The sequence below is a fragment of the Nerophis ophidion genome, linkage group LG06, assembly GCF_033978795.1.
Source record: "Nerophis ophidion isolate RoL-2023_Sa linkage group LG06, RoL_Noph_v1.0, whole genome shotgun sequence".
NCBI classification, from domain to species: Eukaryota; Metazoa; Chordata; class Actinopteri; order Syngnathiformes; family Syngnathidae; genus Nerophis; species Nerophis ophidion.
This window is the reverse complement of record NC_084616.1, coordinates 40,496,236-40,508,337: the sequence shown is the minus strand read 5'-3', so window position 1 is coordinate 40,508,337 and position 12,102 is coordinate 40,496,236. Positions and strand designations below refer to the sequence as shown.

The window sequence follows — 12,102 nt, the reverse complement described above, 5'->3', positions numbered from 1 at the left end:
GTCCATTATCCTGTGACATCACAGTGTGGCCACACAGATACAAACATGGCAGATAGCACAGAAAGGTAAAGCGATATTAGCTTGGATTCAGAGTCAAATTTTAGCACCGTAAGCGATTCAACAGATTACGCATGTATTGAAACGGATGGTTGGTGTGTGGAGGCAGGTAGCGAAAACGAAATTGAAGAAGAAACTGAAGCTTTTGAGCCATATCACGACAGACAGCGGCACGGGAGGAAGCGAGGACGAATTTGGCGATCGCCTTCTAACCAACGATTGGTATGTGTTTGTTTGGCATTAAATGTGGGTGGAGGGAAAGGCTGGATGCAAATATAGCTACAAATGAGGCATAATGATGCAATATGTACATACAGATAGCCTAAATAGCATGTTGGCATCGATTAGCTTGCAGTCATGCCGTGACGAAATATGTCTGATTAGCACACTCCACATAAGTCAATAACATGAACAAAACTCCCCTTTATGCATTCATGCACAACCCTATAAGTTTGGTTGACAAAATGAGACAGAAAAAGAAGTGGCATAAATCATATCCAGGGGGTTTACCTCGCTCGTCTGCGGGATTGCAGATTTCGTTGACTTTATCGTTGGAAATGTATCTGCTTTGAGTGTCGCAGGATATCCACACATTCTTGTGTGGATATCGGAAAAATAACAGAGCTGATTTGACTTGGTGCGTGTAATAAGATTAGAAAATGGCGGATCGCTTCATGTTGTGACGTCACGGGTGAAAGGTCATCGCTCGACAGGCTATCAATTGAAAGGCGTTTAAATCGCCAAATTCACACTTTTAGAGTTCGGAAATCGGTTAAAAAAACATATGGTCTTTTTTCTGCAACATCAAATTATATATTGACGCTCACATAGGTCTGGTGATAATATTCCCCTTTAAGGAGGTCATCACAGAAGTAGGTAGAGGTAAAATTTTCACATACTCTTAATAGCCAATTATATGACTCAATTATATATATAAATATGTATATGTAGCCTATACATATGTATGTCTACATACAGTATATATACTTTCATATATATATATATATATATATATATATATATATATATATTATATATATATATATACTGTATATATATATATATATATATATACACATATATATATACACATATATAGAATATACACAATAATATAAAAATACATAAAAAATATGGTCAGGCGCTGTGATATATATATATATATATATATATACAGTATGTATATATATATATATACATATATACAGTATGTATATATATATATATATATATATATATATATATATATATATATATATATATATATATATATATATATATATATATATATATATATATAAAAATATATATATATATATATATATTTATATATATATATATCACAGCGCCTGACCATATTTTTTAACCCAATGCGGCCCATGAGTCAAAAAGTTTTGGGAACCCCTAGCCTACATTAAACCGGACCCTAATGCAAAAAAGGTTGGGGACCCTTGGTGTAGAGTGGCGAGAGCTAAGAAGTAACATGTAATCTTTAAAAAAAAAAAAAATCTTACAGCTGTTAACAAAAAATAAAAAAAAAACAATAAAAACTTAAAAATATATTTTGATATTATTATTGACTTGGCGACTTGTACAGGGTGTACCCCGCCTTCCGCCCGAATGCAGCTGAGATAGGCTCCAGCACCCCCCACGACCCAAAAAGGGACAAGCAGTAGAAAATGGATTGATTAATGGATAGCCCGGCCCCCGGCAACATTTTTTTGAACCTGAGTAAAACAAATTGGGGACCCCTGGCCTACATTAAACCGGACCCTAGTGCCAAAAAGGTTGGGGGCCCTTGGTGTAGAGTAGCAAAAGTAACAAATAATCATTAAAAAAAAAAAAACTTACAACTGTGAACAGAAAATAAAAAACAAAAACTTAAAAATATATGTTGATATTGTTATTGACTTATTATCAACGTTTGGCCATATTTTGTGCTGAGCATCCTGGAATTCAACAAACGTGCGTCCCACATTCCTACTCGACATTCACTTCCATTTCGTCTTCTATGGTTATCATCACACTTTTTCTCCAGTATTCGATAGTGGCTGCTACATGCCCCCCCAAAAAAATTTTTGCGGGACTTAAGACTCCGGCTTCCTCCCACTTCCGAAGACATGCACCTGGGGATAGGTTGATTGGCAACACTAAATTGGCCCTAGTGTGTGAATGTGAGTGTGAATGTTGTCTGTCTATCTGTGTTGGCCCTGTGATGAGGTGGCGACTTGTCCAGGGTGTACCCAGCCTTCCGCCCAAATGCAGCTGAAATGGGCTCCACCGCCCCCCGCAACCACAAAGGGGACAAGAAAATGGATTGCTGAATGGATAACCCGGCCCCCGACCACATTTTTTTGAACCCGAGTAAAAAAATTTGGGGACCCCTTGCTTATACAAAACCGGACCCTGGTGCAAAAAAGGTTGGGATAGAGTAGCCAAAAATAAAAAGTAACAAATAATCCTCTTTTTTTTTTTTTACAACTGTGAACAGAAAATAAAAAACTATAAAATCTTAAAAAATACATTTTGATATTGTTAATGACTTATTTTCAACTTTTGGCCATATTTTGTGGGGCGCATCCTGGAATTCAACAGGCATTAAGTGCCATTTCCTCTTCTATGGTTATCATCACACTTTTCCTCCAGTATTCGTCGGTGGCTGCTTCGTGCCCCCCCAAAAAAATGTTTTGCGGGACTTAAGATTCATATTGGGAAGGGGAAACCGTGCGACTTTAGAGGTTCTGCTGCAAGTTGTAGCTGCTCCTTATGCTCCCTACTTCTGACTAACACGTTAACTGCATGCATGTTGGCTTCTGTGCTTTACTCCTCCATCAGTCCGCTGAGTAACAGTGTCAGAGGCTTATTGATGCTCAAATGATCGCCACTAAAATATCCCTCGTATGCCCTTTTTTTTTTTTTTTTTGCAGGCTTATGCAATGATGCTGTCTCTCTCGGACAACAACCCTTTGCACGCGCCCTCCCAGAACTCTCTGGACGCTTGGCTGGGCATGGGAGGCGGACCGTCTGAGACGAGCAGTTTTCACCCACTCAACCACATCTAGAAGAAGAGAGAGCGAGGAGGTCGGCGTAGAGTTGGACATGAGTAGTGAGATGACTTGAAGAGCGGAGATTTCACACGGGTCGAGGTGTGCGTGCCCGTGTGTGTGTGTGTGTGTGTGTGTGTGTGTGTGTGTGTGTGTGTGTGTGTGTGTGCGTGCGTGCGTGCGTGCGTGTGTGTGTGTGTGTGTGTGTGTGTGTGTGTGTGTGTGTGTGTGTGTGTGTGAGAGAGAGAGAGAGAGAGAGAGAGAGAGAGAGAGCTGTGTGTGTGTGTGAGAGAGAGCTAGGAGAGAGACAGAGACTCAATAAGAAAGCACTGCTAAAACTCCTGTTGATGTGAAGGACATTGACGACAAACGCTTCTCGGATCCTCCTCAAGTCCAAAAAGCCCCAACAAGTGTCCCCTGGGCACCGTAGAGGGTCATGTGACACTTAAATGACTGCCCTGTCACTAAAGGCCCAGTGTGTGTGTGTGTGTGTGTGTGTGCGTGTGTGCGTGTGTGTGTGTGTGTGTGTGTGTGTGTGTGTGTGTGTGTGTGTGTGTGTGTGTGTGTGTGTGTGTGTGTGTGTGTGTGTGTGTGTGTGTGTGAGAGAGAGAAGGAAAAAAAGCACTGCAGCATTAGGACTGCATGTCCACAAGAGGGTGCTGTTTCACACCAAGTGACACTAAAGAGAACCCTTTTGGCTCCTCCTCCCATCCCCTTTATTGATCACTTGTGACTGCAGAATCAGCAACAGAACCACGGGAAATGAACACACACAAATTGAGTGTTTGTTTTCCAACTTGATCATCCACAAATCACCCCGAAGACCCCTTCAGCACCCCCCCCTCATTCATCATCTCATGTCACTCAAAAGAAAAACAAATGATTTCCTTTTGCATAGACGCCACAGTATTGTTTCCTTTGTAGGCACCCGCCGTGCTAAATTATTAATATAATTGTTTTAGTTAAGGACCAAAATTGTACATGATAATGTCATATAGTAGCTGTAGCGAGGGTGACATGTGCCAAAATAACCCGTAGAAAATGTTTTTGGTTTTTTTGGTTTTTCTGACAATCATTTCAGTTCCATTTTTTATTTTTTTTTTTGCTCCAATATATTTGATTTCACAAGTGTGTGTGTAATGTATTTATTTCATTATTCTTCTTTCCCGGAGGAACAGACATCAGACGGAGTCCGGGATGGAGATTTGAAATCTTCGTTTTTCGGCCGTGCCATAATAAGGGGCGGTTGTGATGACATTTTTATTTATAGTGGAAGATAGTTTTTAGGTCCTCTTTGGCACTGTTGTGTTTTTTTTTTCCTGTCCCATTTCACCTGCTATAAAGTATTACTTGGAGGAGGGGAGGGTTGAGCCTTGAAGCCAGCGTTGATGACATCACACTAGAGCAATGGTTCTCAAACTTTTTACCCCAGAAGTACCACATAAAAAACACCCAGTTGGCTCCTCAAGTACATAAGTATATTCAATATTTTTGCTCATTGTAACATTGCACACAGTTTGAACAGTAACACTGTGTTTAACTATAAGTGAAATAAGTGAACTGAATTATATTTATATAGCACTTTTTTCCAGTGACTCAAAGTGCTTTACATGGGGGAAACCCATTATCTAAGTCAGTGTTTTTCAACCTTTTTTGAGCCAAGGCACATTTTTTGTGTTGAAAAAATGCAGAGGCACACCACCAGCAGAAATCATTAAAAAATTAAACTCAGTTGACAGTAAAAAGTTGTTTTCTCAAGTGTTGAATATGACTTTAAATCATAAATAAGCTATAGCTCTTGTCTCAAAGTAGGTGTACTGTAACGACCTGTCACATCACGGGATGACTTCTTTTAAGTTTGTTGCTGTTTTCCTGTGTGTAACGCTTTAGTTCTTGTCTTGTGCTCCTATTTTGGTGGCTTTTCCTCTTTTTTTGGTATTTTCCTGTAGCAGTTTCATGTCTTCCTTTGAGCGATAGCTCCCGCATCTACTTTGTTTTAGCATTAAATAATATTTCAGTTGTATTTTATCCTTCTTTGTGGGGACCTTGTTGATTGTCATGTTATGTTTGGATGTACTTTGTGGACGCCGTCTTTGCTCCACAGTAAGTCTTTGCTGTCGTCCAGCATTCTGTTTTTGTTTACTTTGTAGCCAGTTCAGTAATAGTTTCATTCTGCATAGCCTCCTCTAAGCTCAAATGCCTTTTTTTTAGGGGCACTCACCTTTTTTTTATTTTTGGTTTAAGCAGTAAACACTTTTTTACCTGCACACTGCCCCCCGCTGTTTACAACTTCTACAATTAGCTACCGGCTGCCATACTGATATGGAAGAGTATTACACGGTTACTCTGCCGAACTCTACACCGCACCGACATTCAACAACAACACACCATTTGCAGACTATAATTACTGGTTTGCAAAAATTATTTTAACCCAAATAGGTAAAATTAGACAATCTCCCACGGCACACCAGACTGTATCTCACGGCACAGTGGTTGAAAAACACTAATCTAAGATACAGTTGAACCAGTGTGAGTGGTACTGGGAGCAGGTGGGTATGGTGTCTTGCCCGAGGACACGACGACAGTGACTAGGATGGTGGGAGCGGGGATCGAACCTGGAACCTTCAAGCCGGAAAATAAAACATATTTAAATAGGAAACTAAAATCTGAATCAGTTTGAGAATCACTGCACTAGTACACACTTCCCTAGCAAAAGTACACAAGCTGTCCAGACCCAACAGTGCACCTTTTTCGCTGCTTAAACGGGCATCAAAACTTCATACATCCAAACCGTAGCACAATGACATCAGACTCATTCCGTGTCGCTAATGAGTTACTGCATAAAGTGTAGATAAACGTTAACGGGAGGAGCTTGTCCCTTTCTCCCCCTGCATACATCAAAGGCCTGATGCTGTACTTTGGAGCTAGCACTTAAGTGAAACCACATGGGTCCAAGCCATACGTTGATCCGGCTTAGGTCTCGTTTCAAGACGGAAAGAACACTGTATACTTTTACTATACTGCATCATCTCATTTTTCTAAGGACAAAAATATTTTCTTTTTTTTGTTTGTTCGTTAATGAAATGTAAAGACGTGGGTTGCCTGGACTACTGTACTTAAGGATGCGCTGTGTAAAAGGCATTGAAGGATTCCGATGTGCCCACTTCAGAAAATATTCTGATGGTCGTGGATTTATGTTGTCAGAATATGGTTGCTGTTTCCCCCCCTTTACTCATTACTGTTACAGGAGGAAGACAATATATTGTTTCCTATCAATTGTACAGTATTTTAAAGATGGCAAAACAATGGTGGATTTGTCCCGAAGGAAGAAAACGTACACAAAAAAAACAAAAAAACATGGAAAATTATTGCTATGGATGGTGCTTGTTTTGTTTGGCTCTGAGTTGTATATCGCCTCTGTTATGTTTATTGAAAACAGACACAAAAAAAAGAAAAAAAGATATTGTGCATGATGTGTTTAGCAGTCATAATTATCGCCATTTGTGAATTGTGTAACGAATCAAAAAAAAAAAAAAAAGGAGGAGATAAAAAAAATGAGAAAAAAAAGAAATCGGTAGATGCACTTATTGTAAATGTGGTTAGGTGTAGTAGACTTGGAGCTGTTGACTGCCTTACACGTGTTTGTTTGGGCAGGAAGCGAGAGACGGGAGACAGGACATCGTTGAAAAATAAAGGATTGTAGAATAATATTGAACATTTCAGGAAAAAAATGCAGTTCTTTTGATGCTTGTGATTATTGAAGATGTACTTTAGAGAAATTTCATTGAAGGAAAAAAAAATGACTCTGATGTTAATTCTGTAGAATAGCGATGTAAACCAAATGTAATCTTTCCAATGCTATGAAGAATTTATACATGAAATTGATATGCAATAAAACCTGTGTGCTTTTTAAATGGAACGCCCACCTTCTTATGATGATCTTTTCTTTCAGCTCGGGAAATAAAATAGTGTCACTTCCCCTCAAATTGTTTTGTTTCTAATGGTCACCCCGGAGAGGAAGTGTGTTTAGGGTGAAAAGGAAGGGCTCCAAAACTGAGCCCTGGGGCGCCCCGCCCGAGAGTTAGACTTGTGAGGTTTAAAGTGGCACCCTGGGTGAGTACCTCCACTCTTGTCATCTCATTTGGTTGGATTTTATTCACTCGTGATGACACTTTTTTTTCCCCCCTCATTATCCGTGTGGTGCCCCCACTTGCAACCCCAGATATGAAACCACCACTGACTGTTTAAGTAATAAACTAAGTTCACTCTTTACAAGGGCAGCACGGTGGATTAGGGGTTAGTGCATGTTCCTCACAACACGAAGGTCCTGAGTAGCGTCAATCCCGGGCTCAGGATCTTTCTGTGTGGAGTTTGCATGTTCTCCCCGTGACTGCGTGGGTTCCCTCTGGGTACTCCGGCTTCCTCCCACCTCCAAAGACATTCACCTGGGGATAGGTTGATTGGCAACTAAAAATTGGCCCTAGTGTGTGAATGTTGTCTGTCTATCTGTGTTGGCCCTGCGATGAGGTGGCCACTTGTCCAGGGTGTACAACGCCTTCCGCCCAAATCACAGCTGAGATAGGTTTCAGCAACCCCCGCGACCTCGAAAGGGACAAGTAGTAGAAAATGGATGGATGGATGGATGGAAGTTGACAGTAATTTGTATTAATGGTAAGGTGCAAACTGCTGAGCCAACAATAATACTGCTCATGAGGTCAGTGTAAACAACAGTGTGGCAAGTGTGACATGCTTAACAGCTGAATAGCAACATTTTAAAAGAAGTAAATAAAGTTGTTGGATTACTGTCACTGAAAATATCAAAACAGAATCCATCCTATTTGGGTCCCACATCAACCTTAAGAAAGTCAGTGACTTCACTATTAAAGTGGGTGACATTGTTATCACCAAGAAAGATGAGGGCATTCTAGAGGCTAATCTTTCCTGTGATAAAATGGCAACCAAGGTAATCAAAAAGGTCAACCAACAAACGAGATTTTCCTACAAAATCTCCTCTCTGGTCAACAAAAGCACCATGAAGATTCTAGCGGGAACTCTCATTCAACCCTTCTTCGATTACGCTTGCACCTCCTGGTACCCCAGCACCTCCAAATCCCTCAAATCTAGACTTCAAACATCCTAGAACAAGCTAGTCAGGTTACTTCTAGACCTCAACTCCAGATCACACCTCACTCCTACCCACTTCTCCAAAGTGGGCTGGTTCAGGGTGGAGGACAGAGTAAAACAACTTGCACTGAGCCTAGTCTATAAAATCCATGACGCCTCCCTGATACCAAAGTACATGTCAAACTACTTCCTTAAAGTAAATGACCGCCATAACCACAACACCAGGGGGAGCTCCACAAACCACGTTAAACCCAGATTCAGATCTAACAAAGGTCATAACTCATTCTCCTTCTATGCCACATCAATACTTCCAACAGGTGTAAAAGTAAGTGCATCTCTATGTTCCTTCAAAACCGCACTAAAAGAACACTTCCAGGCAATTTCTACCCTAGACTAACAACCTCCACCCACCACATCCCACCTCCCCGTGTTGTAAATAATCAAATGTCCATGCATCCATTTTCTACCGCTTATTTCCTTTGGGGTCGCGGGGTGCGCGAGTGCCTATCTCAGCTACAATCGGGCGGAAGGCGGGGTAAATGTAAATGGAATATACTTGTTCTTATGCTTTCTGAACTCACTATGTTCACTACTTGCTATACATATCCTACCAAGTCAGATCTAACCTGTTTCAATGTCCATTTCTCACCCATTGTGTGCCCGGCAGCATAGCCATTGATAGTGGGCTGGTCGATTTGACCCTAAAGGGAAAAAGCGGTGGGAAATGGATGAATGGATGGATGGTCGATTCCTGGTGCTCATTATTCGTCACAGTGTTTTAGGCGTTAGCTAATATGCTTAGTGCTACTTTTTTTTTTTTTTTTTTTTCAGCCTTTTAAAAACATGTTTTAAGTTTTGCTAGCTCACAATGAGTCCAAAAAAGTAATGGACAAGCAATGTGTGTTTTGAAACATTCAGGAAAAATCCATAATGTACGACAGTGCCTCCAAGCGCCCTTACCCTCCCTTCCGCTGCACGCCAAGAAGTTTGATGTGGATTTTATTGTTTATTCTTAATCATTGTGGCAAGATTGCTGTTAAAGTTAAGGAGTTTTGTCATTTCAAACTGTGAGTGCACCACAGGGCTGAAGAAAGTGAGACTGTAAGAAAATGTACAAACCTTTACTAAAAAATCAACTTTTGTCGAGGCTTGTATATATTGATAATTGTGGGGGAATTGTATTCAATATACAAGGCAAAGCAGGTGTAGTTAGAGAGTACAATGCGTACGAAAGTCAATTCAAGCGCTTTAAAAAACTACAAAAAGGCAAAAATAAAATAAATAAAACATAATTTAAGTTAAAATCATAAACCCTAATCAATAAACAATCATAATTCAAATTAAAGTCAAAAAGTGTGGATAAAATAATTTCAGATGTCATATCCACAACTGAATAGAAGTGTTTTCAGCTAGGATTTGAACATTGCCAACAATGATCTTCTGGAAGGAAGACTGTTCCAGATTTTATGAGCATAAAACCTACACACAGCTTCACTATGTTTACAAACAAACAAACTTCTTTATTTACAAACCTGTTCAAAAACCTATTAAGTTCATACATTGAGGTTCCACTGTATTACATAAAAAATGCACGGACAACTACTATGTATATCCCCCTGGACGTGGATGAATGCGTTCCAATATGCGAGGGAATAAAGGCTCTATTAGACTATAACTACCTGGCAGTGTAGTGGGCAAATTGCAGTCCTTCAACCCTTACGAAATCGTCATTTCAGCTTTGTGTCTACTTAGGGGAGGCCATAATAAATATTTAACAGCTGTCATAATGAGAACTATCAACTTGTCACCACTGGCAATGAGTACAAACCATTGTTGATGACTGAAGTGCTGATATCAACCAAACCTAAACCATATCCCAACCCCCGGATTGTAAATAATGTAAATAATTCAATGTATATACTCAGATGATTAACTTGTGTGATGACTGTATTATGCTGATAGTATATATTTGTACCATGAATTGATTAACGTGGACCCCGACTTAAACAAGTTGAAAAACTTATCCGGGTGTTACCATTTAGTGGTCAATTGTACGGAATATATACTGTACTGTGCAATATACTAATAAAAGTGTCAATCAATTAATCAATTAAAAAAAATACACCACTTTTTTTTTTTGTATTGTCCACGTATTCGTTTAATCTGGAGCAAGAAGATGTTTTTTAAGTGGACACGATGCATAAACTTAAAAACAGAAGTATTTATTCCCGACTGAATACAATTCTAATACAATTTGTCTGAGCGCTATTTTTCCCTAGTAGTATTCAATACGGCGACTTGCACATGGCTGTCCGGAGGCGCCCTTCCCCTCGCGCTCTTACAATATACAGTGGGGGGAAAAAGTATTTAGTCAGCCACCGATTGTGCAAGTTCTCCCACTTAAAATGATGACAGAGGTCTGTAATTTTCATCATAGGTACACTTCAACTGTGAGAGACAGGATGTGGAAAAAAAATCCAGGAATTCACGTTGTAGGAATTTTAAATAATTTATTTGTAAATTATGGTGGAAAAGAAGTATTTGGTTAACCATTCAAAGCTCTCACTGATGGAAAGAGGTTTTGACTCAAAATCTCACGATACATGGCCCCATTCATTCTTTCCTTAACACGGCTCAATCGTCCTGTCACCTTAGCAGAAAAACAGCCCCAAAGCATGATGTTTCCACCCCCATGCTTCACAGTAGGTGTGGTGTTCTTGGGATGCAACTCAGTATTCTTCTTCCTCCAAACACGCCGAGTTGAGTTTATACCAAAAAGGATACATGGATGATACAGCAGAGGATTGGGAGAATGTCATGTGGTCAGATGAAACCAAAATATAACTTGTTGGTATAAACTCAACTCGTCGTGTTTGGAGGAAGAAGAATACTTAGTTGCATCCCAAGAACACCACACCTACTGTGAAGCATGGGGGTGGAACATCATGCTTTGGGGCTGTTTTTTTGCTAAGGGGACAGGACGATTGATCCGTGTTAAGGAAAGACTGAATGGGGCCATGTATCATGAGATTTTGAGCCAAAACCTCCTTCCATCAGTGAGAGCTTTGAAGATGAAACGCGGCTGGGTCTTCCAGCATGACAATGATCCCAAACACACGGCCCGGGCAACGAAGGAGTGGCTCCGTAAGAAGCATTTGAAAGTCCTGGAGTGGCCTAGCCAGTCTCCAGACCTCAACCCCATAGAACATCTGTGGAGGGAGTAGAAAATGAATGGATGGATGTGTGAATATGAGTGTGAATGTTGTCTGTCTATCTGTGTTGGCCCTGCGATGAGATGGCGACTTGTCCAGGGTGTACCCGCCTTCTGCCCGATTGTAGCTGAGATAGGCGCCAGCACCCCCCGCCACTCCAAAAGGGAATAAGCAGTAGAAAATGGATGGATGGATGTGTGAATGTGAGTGTGAATGTTGTCTGTCTATCTGTGTTAGCCCTGCAAAGAGGTGGCAACTTGTCCAGGGTGTAAACCGCCTTCTGCCCTATTGTAGCTGAGATAGGCGCCAGCAACCACCGCCACCCCAAAAGGGAATCAGAGGCAGAAAATGGATGGATGTGAGTGTGAATGTTGTCTGTCTATCTGTGTTGGCCCTGCGATGGGGTGGCGACTTGTCCAGGGTGTACTCCCCCCCCTCTGCCCGATTGTAGCTGAGATAGGCGCCAGCAACCACCGCCACCCCAAAAGGGAATACGAGGTAGGAAATGGATGGATGGATGGGCTCCAGCATCCCCCGCGACCCTGAATGGGACAAGCGGTAGGAAATGGATGGCTGGATCAAACACTTGAGAGAAAAACATGTTATTGTCAATATCGGCTACTGAGCTCCATTTTATTATGTTTTATGCTGGTGGTGTGCCTTGG

At 40.8% G+C, this 12,102-nt stretch overlaps 1 protein-coding gene across 9 annotated transcripts in view; it reads left to right on the top strand.

Moving 5' to 3' along the window:
* The window catches only part of prdm16 (PR domain containing 16), a 583,842-nt gene extending 576,822 nt beyond the window's left edge, over window positions 1–7,020 (top strand). For all 9 annotated transcript variants that reach the window (XM_061903779.1, XM_061903780.1, XM_061903778.1 and 6 more), the window contains one exon: window positions 2,985–7,020. In XM_061903779.1, the coding sequence (XP_061759763.1) occupies window positions 2,985–2,997 (13 nt within the window). In that variant the 3' untranslated portion in view covers window positions 2,998–7,020. The remainder of the gene's footprint in view (window positions 1–2,984) is intronic.
* Window positions 7,021–12,102: the final 5,082 nt, after the last annotated feature.